The sequence below is a fragment of the Rousettus aegyptiacus genome, unplaced genomic scaffold, assembly GCF_014176215.1.
Source record: "Rousettus aegyptiacus isolate mRouAeg1 unplaced genomic scaffold, mRouAeg1.p scaffold_m13_p_4, whole genome shotgun sequence".
Lineage (NCBI taxonomy): Eukaryota > Metazoa > Chordata > Mammalia > Chiroptera > Pteropodidae > Rousettus > Rousettus aegyptiacus.
In genome coordinates this window covers 120,225,880-120,239,016 of record NW_023416307.1, presented here as the reverse complement: position 1 = coordinate 120,239,016, position 13,137 = coordinate 120,225,880, and the positions used below count along the sequence as shown (strand labels likewise).

Here is a 13,137-nt window from a genome sequence, read left to right as displayed (position 1 = left end):
TAACGAAACCAATTTTACCTTAGGCTAATTGATACAAACAAGAATTAAGTTCCTACAGCATAACGCTGGTCACAAAAATATCAGCAAACTTCTAAACAAAGACCTAAAGCACTGCTAATATTAAACATTGAAATGTGAATGAAACATACATTTAAGAAATATCAATAAAAACAAGATAATTATTTTCTAACCGCTCATTCTAGTTCAGGGTCACAGGTGGCTAGAGCCTATCCCAGCAGCCAAGTGTGCAAGGCAGGAGCCCACACTGTACAGGTCGCACTTCCCATTGCAGGCCACGCTGAAATGCATACCCACCCTCACTCATGCTAGGACAGTTTAGACCTACCAATTAACGTGCATATCTTTGGGATGTGGGTAGAAACCCACACAGACTTGTGGAGAACGTGCATATTCCACACAGACAGTGGCCCTAGACAGGAACTGATTTTTCTCATCAACATTATAACAAGGCAATGTTGAATGAAATGACATTATGCAAGGACCTGCTTTTTTCATAAGTTTCCCAGTTATTACCACTATCTAATTTCCAGAACTTTTTTGTCATCCCCAAAATAAACACTATTAGTTACTCTTCATCCCACCCTACTCCCAGCCCTAGGCAACCAGTAATCTACCTTCTTTCTCTATGAGTTTGCTGCTTCTGGACATTTCTGATGAATGGAATCATACAGTATATGGTCTTATGTGACTGGCTTCTTTCACTTAGCATGTTTTCAAGGTTCATCCCTATCATCGTGTGTATCAGTACTTCCTTCCTTTTTATGGCTGAATAGTATTCCATTGTAACTCATTTTGTGTGGCCATTCATTCATCAGTTGATGGACATTTTCAGCTATTAGGAATAATTCTATGAACATATGTGTATAAGTTGTCATATGAAGGTATGTTCTCAGTATTCTTGGGTATATACCTAGGAGTGGAATTGCTAAGTCAAATGAAAACTATGGTTAACTTTTTGAAGTACTGCTAAACTTTTCCAAGTTAACTGTACCATTTTACATTCCTGCCGGCAGTGTATGAGGGTTGCCATTTCTCTATATCCTTGTTAAAACTTGTCATTTTTATTATAGCTATCCAAGTGGGTGCAAAGTGTTACCTCATTGTCGTTATGATTTGCATTTCTCTAATGACTAATGTTTTGGGGCATCTTTTCATATGCTTATTGGCCATTCGTATATTGCCTTTGGAGAACTGACTGGGAGGGGTTTTGCACTATATCATACCAAGGGCCCATCATAAGGAAGACGAAAGGGACTTAGAGAAATCTGACCAGGGCTTGCTTTCATGACAGGGCCCCTTGTGAGGAGAAACTGCTGGGAGTGAAATCAAAATTGAGCCAGATGGGGACACAAAGGAAAGAGGATAGAGACCAAAGTAGGGGAGGAGAACAAGCCAGGAAATTCTGAAAGCAAGCCATCACATTTGTTAACACTTCACAAAACAGACTTCTCAAGTCAGGCTTTTCTGAACCTCATTTCATCAGGAAAACTAATTTCTCATAAAAATAGTACTTAAGGTGAAATTGCATACAAAGTTTTCCTTATTAGAAAAAAATATATACAAAATAACATCCCTACAGTCAGTGAAAGAAAAACATGCCCACAAAATGGAATCAAACTGTCACCTACTATTTTAAAATGAGACATTTTTTAAATTATATAAGTCATGAAAATACAGCATAAATCAAAATGAGAAAAAGAGATGAAGTTACGGAACTCAGGAAGGAATAAAAAATAATTTATTTTAGAACTAAAGATTAAAATAGAAGGAATACAAGAGCAAATAAACATAATATAGAATTCCTTAAGAGAAATAGAGTGTGAAAAGGGGAAATTTTTTAAAGAGAGAGAAAAAGATTTTGAGAAAAGGTAGAGAAGCAATGATCAAACATAATAACTACTAGAAGTCCCCGAAGAAGAAAACAGAACAAATACTAGAAAGTAATTCGAGAAAACTCTTTAAGAACAAAGATTTGAAACTACTACATGTTGAGAGAGCATGCCTTACACTTAAGAATATCAACCCAAAACCATCAACAAAAAGATACAATTTTCTAGTAAAATTATTGGCCTTTAAAGAAAATCATTTGGACATCTAGAGGAAAAGACCCATATGACTTATAAGCGAAACAAAATTAGATTATCATCGGACTTGTCAACAGCAATGATCTATGCATAAGAAAAATTATGAACACATAAGAAAAAGGAGAACACATATGCAATGAAAGAACATGTGAACTAAGGATTTATAACCTTATTGACTTTCAAGTTCACACATACACCTGTACACAAAAGTTCATAGCTGCTTTAATAGCCAAAACTAGAAATAATGTACATGTACATCAGCAGGTGTTGTATCAACAAATTGTGGTACATCCAAACTATAGAAATGCTACTCAGCAAATAAAAAGAAACTATCGATACTAATGAATGAATTTTAAAATCATTATGCTGAGTGGGGGGAAAAAAACAGATAAAAAGGTACATACTATGATTCCACTGATCTAAAATTGTAGAAAAAGCAAACATTTATAGTGGCAGCAGGTCAGTAGTTGCCAAGTTTATGGGGCAGGAGATGTAGGGAGTGAGTTGAGGAAAGATGGATTACAAAGGAAACTGAGGGAACTTTTGAGAGTAATATGTTCCTTATCTTTTTTTCAATAAAATATTTTTTTACTTTTATATTGAGGTATTATTGCCATACAACATATTAGTTTCAGGTATATGACACAATAATTCAATATTTACATACATTGCAAAACAATTACCACAATAAGTCTAGTTAAATCCATCACCCTACAGTTACCAAAAAATACATGTTTTTGTGTGATGAGTACTTTTAAGATCTACTCTCTTAGCAACTTTCAAATACAGTTTTATTAACTGTATTCACCATTTTGTACATTACATCCCCTAACAGTTACTTACACCTGCATATATCTCACCCACCCCATACCTCCTCTATGAGCTTGAAAGTTTTTTGTTAGGGGTTTTTTATACAGTCCACATAAGAAACCATACAGTATTTGTCTTTCTGATTTCTTCCACTTAACATAATTCCCTCAAGGTCCATCCATGTCACAAGTGGCAAGATTTCATTCTTTAAGGTGTCTGAATAGTGTGCCATTGTATAGATACACATATCTTCTTTATCCATTCATCCATCCATCGGTGAACACTGAAGTTGTTTTTATACCTTGGCTGTTGCATTGAACATGGAGTACATGTATCTTTTTGAATTAATGTTTTTGTTTCCTTAAGATAAATACCCAAAAGTTGAATCGATAGGTCATGTGGTAGTTCTATTTTTAATTTTTGGGTGAACCTCCAAATTGTTTTCCATAGTGGCTGCACCGGTTTACATTCCCATCACTAGCATACAAGGGTTCTCTTTTCTCCACATCCTCAACAACGCTTGTTACGTCTGGCCTTTTGATGATAGCTCCTCTAACAGGTGTGAGGTGATACCTTATTGTGTTGATTTGCATTTCCTCGATGATTACTGACGTTGACTATTTTCATGTACTTGTTGGCTATCTTTATATCTTTGGAAACTGTCTACTCAGATTCTCTGCTCACTTTTAAATTAGATTGTTTCTTTGCTGGAGTTGCATTCTTTTGTATTTTTGGATATTAACCCCTTATCAGATTAATTATTTTCAAATATTATCTCCCATTCTGTAGGTCGCCTTGTCATTTTATTGATTTCCGTTGTGAAGAAGCGTTTCAGTTGATATAGTCCTACTTTTTGCTTTCGTTGCCTTTGCTTTTGGAGTCAGCTATAGAAACTTGTGGCTGCGACCAATATCAGGAGGTTACCTCCTGTTTCTTCTAGGAGTTTTATGGTTTCAGGTCTTATATTCAAGTCTCTAATCCATTTTGAGTTAATTTTTGTGTATGCTGTAAAATAGTGGTCAAGTTTCATTCTTTTGCATGTGGCTGCCCAGTTTTCTCTACACCATTGAAGAGACTGTTCTTTCCCCCACTACATATTCTTGGCTCCTTTTCTGTAAACTAATTGACTATATAGGTATTTCTGGGCTCTGTATTCTGTGCCATTGATCTATGTGTTTGCTTTTATGCCAATACCATACTGTTTTAATCACTATAGCTTTGTAATGTAGTTTGAAATCAGGGAGTTTGATGCCGCTAGCATTGTTCTTCTTTCTCAAGATTGTTTGGTTATTCGGTGTCTTCTGTAGTTCCATACAAATTTTAGGGTTGTTTTTTTTCTAGTTCTTTGAAAAATGCCATTGGAATTTTTATAAGGATTGCACTGAATCTGTAGATTGCTTTGGGTAGTATGGACATTTTAACAATATTCTTCCAATCCATGAACAGGGACATCTTTCCATTTATTTGTGTCTTTTTAATTTCTTTTATCATTATCTGATAGTTTTCATGTACATGTCTTTCACTTCCTTGGTTAATTTACTTCTAGATATTTAATTATTATTGATGCAGTTGTAAATGGGATCGTTTTCTCAATTTCTCTTTCTGATAGTTCTTAGTGTATAAAAATGCAAAAGATTTTCATATACATATACATATATTTAATATACTGAGGAACGTGTATGAGAGAGAGCTTGTGAGACGGCAGAGTTGGAGAAACAGATGCCTACAAAGAATCACAGCGAAATTGAAAGCAGTACAAAGAAGAGAAATTGATTACTGTTGAAAACACAGTAATGAACTTGCACGACAGCATTGAAGGAAAAAGTGAAAGAAGAGAGTAAACAAAGAATTCAACTGTTAAAAACTAAAAGAGATAAAAGTTGATGTTCATCACCCTCCAGTTGTTTGTGAGGGTGTTTTCCTATACAAATATTGTTTCATGTTTATATAGGAATATTTTTGTATATTTTGCATCGTGCAACTTTACTGAATTTGTTAATTCTGAAAGTTTTTTGGTGGAGTCTTTAGGGTTTTCTATATATGTTGTCGTGTCATCTTCAAATCACGACAGTTTTACTTCTTCCTTTCCACTTTGGATGCCTGTTACTTCTTTTTCTTGTGTAATTGCTCTGTTTGGGGCTTCTAATACTGTGTTGAATGAAAGTGGTGAGAGTTGGCATTCTTGTCTTATTTCTGATTGAGACAAGCTTTCAGCTTTTCACTGTTGAATATGTTAACTGTGGGCTTGTATATATGGCAGGGGTCCCCAACCTGCGGGCTGTGGACCGGTACCAGTTCACGGCCTGTTAGGAACCGGGCTGCACAGCAGGAGATGAGTAGCAGGAGAGCAAGCGAAGGTTCATCTGTATTTGCAGCATCTCCCCAGCACTAGTATCACCACCTTGGCCTCCACCTCAGATCATCAGGCATTAGATCTTATAGAAGCACCAGTCTCTGGTGCCACAAGGTTGGGGACCACTGAATATGGTTGTTAGTATATTGAGGTACATTCCCCGTATACCAGCTTTGTTGTAAATCTTTATCGTAAATGTCAAATTTTAGCAGATGCTTTTTCTGTACCTACTGAGATGATCATATGATTTTTATCCTTCATTTTGTTAATGTGATATATCACTTTGATTAATTTGTAGATGTTAAACCATCCTCGCATCCCTGGAATAAATCTCACCTGATCAAAGTACAATCCTTTTAATGTATTGTTGAATTCAGTTTAATAGTATTTCGTTGAGGATTTATGCATCTGTGTTCATTCAGGATATTGGCCTGTAATTTTCTTGTGATATCCTCGTCTGATTTTGGTATCAGGATTATGCTTATAATTAATATGAGTTTGGAAGCATTCCCTTTCAAAGAAAAGTTTTTAGACATATTGGTATTAATTCTTCTTTGAATGTTGGTATTCACCAGTGAAGCTATCTGGCCCCGGACTTCCATTTATTAGACTTTTGATTACTGATTTAATCTCCTTACTAGTAATTGGTCTATTCAGGTTTTCTACTAATTCATGATTCAGTCTTGGAAGGTTGTATGTTTTGAGGAATTTATTCATTTCTTCTAGGTTGTCCAATTTGTTGGTGTATAATTTTTCATAATGGTTTCTTTGGATCTTTTGTATTTCTCTGGTATTAGTTGTAATATGTCCTCTTTTCATATCTGATTTTGTTTATTTGGGCAATCTCTTTCTAGATGAGTCTAAAGGTTTGTTAATTTTGTTTATCTTTTCAAAGAATCAACTTTTAGTTTCATTGATTTTTTCTATTGTCTTTTATTCTCTATTTCATAAACTTCCTTTCTGACCTTTGTTATTTCCTTCCTCCCAGTAACTTTGGAATTCATTTGTTTCAGGGACTTTTTCCAGTCCTTGAAGGTGTAAAGTGATGTTGTTTGAGATTTCTCTGTGTGTGTGTGTGTGTGTGTGTGTGTGTGTGTGTGTGTGTCTTGAGTTAGGCAATTATCACTATGATCTTCCCTCTTAGAACAACTTTTGCTTCTTCCCATAAATTGTGGTATGCTGTATTTCTGTTTGCATTTGTCTTAAGATACTTTTTATTTCTCATTTGATTTCTTCATCGACCCTTTGGTTGTTCAGTAGTATGTTGTTTAATATCCATATTTGTGAATTTTCCAGGGTTTTTTTTTTTTTTTTGTAATTGTTTCCTAGTTTATACCATTGTGGTCAGAAAAGATGCTTGATAGGATTTCAGTTTTCTTAAATTTATTAAGACTTGTTTTGTTGCCTGACATATGATCTATCCTGGAGAATTTTTCATGTGCACTTGAGAAGAATATTCAGTATTTAGATGAAATGTTCTGTATGTATCTGTTAAGTCTGTTGTTCAAACATGTTGTTTAAGGTTGATATTTTCTTATTGACTTTCTCTGGATGATCAGTTCATTTATGTATATCGGTCGTTAAAGTCTCCTAATCTTACTATATCGCTGTCTGTTTCTCCCTTTGAATCTGTTAATATCCAAAGGTGCTGTTGTTTTGGGTACATAAACATTTATGTTATATCCTCATGTTGGATTGACCCCTTTATTATTATGTGATGTCTTTCTTTGTCTCTTATTACAGTCTTTGTTTTAAAGTCTATTCTGTCTGATATAAGTATAGGTACCCCAGCTTTCTTTTGTTTTCCATTTGCTGGGAATATCTTTTTCCATCTCTACTTTCAGTCTGTGTATGTCCTTATATCTGAAGTTATTAGTCTCTTGTAGGCAGCCTATAGATGGTTCTTGGGTTTTTTTACTCATTTACCACTCTATGATGTGTTTCGGAGAATTTAGTCCGTTTATATTTAAAGAAATTATTGATACATATGTGCTTATTGCTGTTTTGTTAATTGTTTTCTGACTTTGTAGTTCCTCTCTTCTGCTCTTGCTCTATTCTTGTGATTTGATGACCTTATTTAGTGGTACGCTTAGCCGTATGCTTAGATTCCTTTCTCATTATTTTTTGTGTATCCCCTATAGGTTTTTGCTTTGTTTTGTCTTTTTTTCTTTGTTATCTTGATTTACAGGGTCAGAGTTCATCAGATTTTATGCCTTATGTGCAGTTAATGTCAATTACACCTCAAAACTTTTTAAATTTTGATTTGGATGTTAAAAGCTCAAGGACTATTGTTTTCCTGTACCCTTCTTAAGGTATCTTCTAGAGAATAAGTTTCAGACAATAAAAATGACTAAAAAGACAGTTACACAGGTGTACCTTATTTTATTGCACTATACTTTTTCTTTTTTATTTCTTTTTTTTCTTTTTTTTCAAATTGAAGGCAGACCCTCCACCAGCAAAAATATTACAACTTGTTTTATTGAGAAACTCACTTTATAATGGTGTTCTGGAACCAGACCTGCAATATCTTCAAGGGATCCCTATATAAATATATTGTAGGGAACTAAGACTAAATGAGGGTTAAAAGGTAGAATATAGGATGTAATGGCCATATGCTCTCCTAGGGTGCAACTGTTAAAGGCAGTGTGGCACACAAACAGCTAGAGATCTAGATTTTTTAATGTTGGCACCATTTACACACAAACACTTCCTCCCCAGCCCACCCCACCCCCCAAAAAACTGTGAGGGAGAGTGGAAAGAGCATTGCAAACACTTTATTAAATGACTTTAGTAGTCACATTGGCAATATTATTCTGAGACTATTCTGCGAAATAAGATAAATAATAATGTGGCAGTAAACATTACTAAAGGAAACCAGAGGTCTTGAGGAAATGGCTTATTCCAGGTCTGAGTCAGGAAATGTACAAGATGAGCTGGAACATCATGTCATGCCAGATAGAAAAATTATCAGAAACATACTTTGATATACTAGGGTTATGTCAAAAGAACCAGCTTGAACTGGCTCACTGCAAAAGATGGGCAGTTTGAATAAGAATCATTGCAATGAACTGAAACCCATCAAATATGCTTAAATCCATGAGTTCATAATGATATTTAAAAGAATCAGTCATCTTTGGAGAATGACAGGGAACCAGTTCAGAAAGAATCAAGTATATCTTGCCTTTCCTATCTAATCCGTACCCCTGGGGAACCAAATATTAATGAGAGGAATTGCCCCCTATCTAGAGTATTCAATATAATAAATGACAGAGAAATTAATAGAATTACAGTATCACCATTTTGTAATGCCTAGTAAATTAAGAGAGGCATAAATTCTTAACAGGTGCTAATAACGGAGACAATCTGACATGTGCCTCCTAATGAAAACATACCTAGTCTTGGCAAAGGGATCTTTGATCTAGCTGAAAATTTTTAGGAATTGAGAGGAACATGTTGAACTGAGTATGTAACAGCAGAAACCAGCCTGAGAGACTACAGGTCAAATGACTGATTCTTCATCAGAAAAATTGTAAGGAAAATGGGGATCAGAAGAGAAATCTATAAATTAGGATATATAAAAGAATCTCCAAAAAGTGTTTAAATGGTAAGACTATCATGTCCAGGGGTGCACATTTGGATGACAAAACTAAAAAAGAAGTCAGGATAATGGTTACGTACAGTGGGTGAGGGTCTGTGATTCAGGTAGGACGTAATGATAGGGCTTCCTAAGTAAATGGCAGTTTTTATTTCTTGACCTGGTAGCAATTACAAGAGTGCTTTAGAGCAATTCATTAAGCTATATATTTACTATGGGTGTTTCTGAATCTGTGCCCTCCTTTCATGATTTAAAAAATATTAAATTCCCGAGAGTTTCTAATTCTTATTTTAAATGTATATTGCTGAAAAAATACATCCACTATTAGGAATCCTTGAAGGAGAATTAAGAGTCGCTAATCTTTAGTTCATCAAAACAGCTGTCCTATATAATTCAGTCCTGAGTATTGGAGAGGAAATGAGCAGCAGCCTTGGGTCTGCCAAAGCAGTGTCCAATGGCAAGGCAAAAGGACAGAGTCACCACAAGTCCCTCTCCTTACAGATTGGCTGCAATGCCGTCAGCTGGGCCCCTGCCGTTGTACCTGGAAGCCTCATAGACCATCCATCAGGGCAGAAGCCCAACTACATCAAGAAGTTTGCCTCTGGTGGCTGTGACAACCTCATCAAGCTGTGGAAGTAAGTGGGGTTGTTGAACTTCTCAAGGGGATACTTCTTATTTACTACCCTACCTACCATGACTCAGCCACAGTTCACAAGAAACAGGATCACCTTTCTTTTTCCCACCTGCCCACAGGATACTATTTTCAATCTGTCAGAGGACATCCATTAAAAAAAAAGATAACATGCCTTTTTCTCAAGCACTTTTACTCTTTGCCTAATTCCTAACTGCTAGAGCCGACTCGGCTATAAAGGAACAGAGCATTATAGCTAGTGAACTGTATAAAATTCTATAGACTCAACAAATGAAATCAGAAAGATGGAATAGCTTCTCAGCCTCTATGAAGCCAATGGGATTGGGAAGGTATGGAGGTGTGGGAAAGTCACCTGGGCTGCTATCTGCTGGATTCTCTCTCTGATCTCCCCTATTAGGGAGGAGGAAGATGGCCAGTGGAAGGAGGAACAGAAGCTGGAAGCACACAGTGACTGGGTTCGAGATGTGGCTTGGGCCCCTTCCATTGGCCTGCCTACCAGCACCATCGCCAGCTGCTCCCAGGTCAGCTCAGACCCATGAGAGTGTCCCGTGTTATTTAATTTCTGAGTAAGTTCCATCAGTCCTTGCAGTCCCATTTGGGGAAACTCCTTCAAAGGTAAGGGCAAGGCAACAGGCACCTCTGGACCAGTGTAGATAGGGGAGCTTATGGAGCCAGGTAATCACACTATAAACTCTTGATCAGAAGCCACAAGTGGCTTACCTCCACTGAGCCAAGAGCAGGGCCAAATTCAGGATCAGTTTCCCCTCTTGACCTTTGTGTAATTAGGAGTGGAGGTACCTAGATGCAGTTCTAAGAGTCTGTTTCCAAGCAAGGATCAGGGCAATGGAAAATTCTAAAACCTTATGGAGTACCATCCACTCTTCCTAGGCAGATCACAAAAGTAACACCAAGAACAAGCCTTTAATTATATGATACCAACACTCTAGGCAAGGGTTAAACCAGGCCTTTTACATCATTTGAGCCTGTTTCATTTGGTCTTAAATTTCAGAGGGGTTTTTTTTTTTTTTTTTTTAACCTCCTCATTCTCTGAGCTTGGTTTTTAGCCATATGTATTCAGTTGAGAAAGTATAAATAGAGCCAGAGGGCGCTGAAACAAACAAATGACTGGGCAGGCATGAGGAAAAACCCCAGAGAAAATTTGAGTTAGCAATGCAGACAAAGATATACCTGAAACCAGTATGAGGAAAGGAACTTTCGAGACTCTTGATCTATGTGAAGTATATTCCTGGAGCGAAGGATAAAAGCATGGGTGCTAGACTGGAAATTGACCATCAAAATTGTGGACACCATGCTTTGCACTGAATCCACCATCCTACAAAGGTCCAGTATGGCTCCAGATTGGGAAGATATCGATGCAGGATTCCTGCCCCCATCTGCTGACTCTCCTGTCTTTTCCCAGGATGGTCGGGTATTCATTTGGACCTGCGATGATGCCTCAAGCAACATGTGGTCTCCCAAACTACTGCACAAGTTCAATGATGTTGTGTGGCATGTGAGCTGGTCCATCACGGCTAACATCCTAGCTGTCTCAGGCGGAGATAATAAGGTACACCCATTTTCTGTGACTGGTGGACAGGGTGCCATTTATCTTTGCCTACTGGAGAGCACAGTTGAATTTTCTATCTAATGGCAGAATCGGGGAGGGGGAGCACTTAATGGGGACTGCGTTTTGAGAATACGTCTTAATTACATCCTTAAGTCTTACTCCCCACCAAGAGGTAATATGTCCTCTATTACAATAAGAAGAAGCTGACGAGATTTGACCCGCATATGGGTCACAGATCTATTAGGTGGCGGAGCAAGTACTCAGGCCCAAGTTAAATCCAAAGCCACCACCCTACTAGTTCATCACTCCATCTCTTTAACTCATTTTCATGATGACAGTCAATTAACTTTGCCCAAAAAGTAAGTAAATTAGGAGAAGAACTCATAAACCAAAGGGAAGAGTATGGGGGTGGGGTGGTGGTTCAGAATAACCAGGAGACATTTTTAGAAATCAGTACAATTAATGAGTACTTATTTACCCACTGTATACGTTTTCCTGGTATGCTATCAGTCATACAAAGGTAGGGTCATGGAGCCAAAGTGACTACTGAGAAACTTAGTAAAACAAAGACCAGCACAAGGCAGGAGAACAGCAGAGCAAATAATCTTGAAAAATGACCACTGCATTTGAATTTATCTTATAAAGTTAGAGACCCTCTGCCTTAGAGAAGTCAGCTGGGCAGAGAGCAGCGGCTTCTTTCTTCTTTCTGCAGGCAGCTTTCTTGATTTTTTTTAATTAGTAATTTTTGTTTTTCAGTTATTGGCATATAGTACTATATTAATTTCAGGTGTACAGCATAGTGATTAGACATCTGTATAAATCACAAAGTGATGCCCCCAATAAATCTAGTGCCCCTCTGACACCATGCATAGTTATTACAATATTATTGAGTATATTCCATATGCTATACTTTCTATCTCTGTAACTATTTTGTAACCACCAATTTGTACTACTTACTCCCTTTCCCCTTTTTCACCCACCCCCTCAAATCGCCCTCCCATCTGGTAACCCTCAAAATGTTCTCTATCTATGAGTTTGTTTCTGTTTTTTTGTTTGTTTGTTTTGTCCTTTAGATTCCACATATATGTACAATCTTATGGCATTTGTCTTCCTCTATCTGACTTATTCCACTCAGCACATTGCTCTCTAGATAGATCCATCATGAAAAACCTTTTTCCATCCCATTACTTTTAGTCTCTGTGTGTCTTAATCTGAAGTGAATCTTGTAGACAGCATATATGAGGACCTTGTTTTCTTATCCATTCAGCCACCCCATCTTTGATCGGAGCATTAAATTCTTTTTCATTTGAAATACTTGATAGATATGTAGTTATTCCATTCTTTATTTAGACTTTTGATACATATTTTTCTCTTAAAGAAGTCCCTCCAACATTTCCTATAATACTGGCTTGGTGATGATGAACTCCTTTAGATTTTTCTTGTCTTGGAAACTCTTTTTCTGTCTTTCAATTCTAAAAGATAACTTTGCTGGGTAAAGTAATCTTGATTGTAGGTCCTGGGTTTTTATCACTTTGAATATTTTGTGCCAAGCCCTTCTGGCCTGCAATGTTTCTGTTGAGAAATTGGCTGACAGTCTTAAGAGTATTCCCTTATGTATAACTAATTCCTTTTCTCTTGCTGCTTTTAAGATCTCTCTCTTTGAATTTAATCTTTGGCATTTTAATTATGATATGTCTTGGTATGGGCCTCTTTGGAGTCTTCTTGTTTGAGATTCTCTCAACTTTTTGGGGTTATATCTCTCTCTCACCAGTTTGGAGAAGTTTTCCACCGTTATTTCTTCAAATAGGTTTTCAGTTCGTTGCTCTCTTCTCTTTCTGGTACCCCCTCCAATGCAAATGTTGTTATACTTGATGTTGTCCCAGAGGTTTCTTAAACTGTCTTCATTTTTTTGGATATTTTTTCTTGTTGCTGTTCTGATTGAGTGTCCTCTGCTAGTCCATCCTCTATGTCACTATTCAATCTTCTATTTCATCCCCTCTGTTGATTCTTTCTTACATACTCTTCATCTCAGATATTGTATTCATCATTTCTGAC

General features: G+C 36.8%; 1 protein-coding gene across 3 annotated transcripts in view; it reads left to right on the top strand.

The window, feature by feature from the left end:
* The window catches only part of SEC13 (SEC13 homolog, nuclear pore and COPII coat complex component), a 39,225-nt gene that overhangs the window by 11,667 nt on the left and 14,421 nt on the right, over nucleotides 1-13,137 (top strand). For all 3 annotated transcript variants that reach the window (XM_016121367.2, XM_016121368.2, XM_016121369.2), the window contains exons 6-8: nucleotides 9,365-9,498; nucleotides 9,913-10,036; nucleotides 10,936-11,082. In XM_016121367.2, coding sequence (XP_015976853.1) covers nucleotides 9,365-9,498; nucleotides 9,913-10,036; nucleotides 10,936-11,082 — 405 coding nt within the window. The remainder of the gene's footprint in view (nucleotides 1-9,364; nucleotides 9,499-9,912; nucleotides 10,037-10,935; nucleotides 11,083-13,137) is intronic.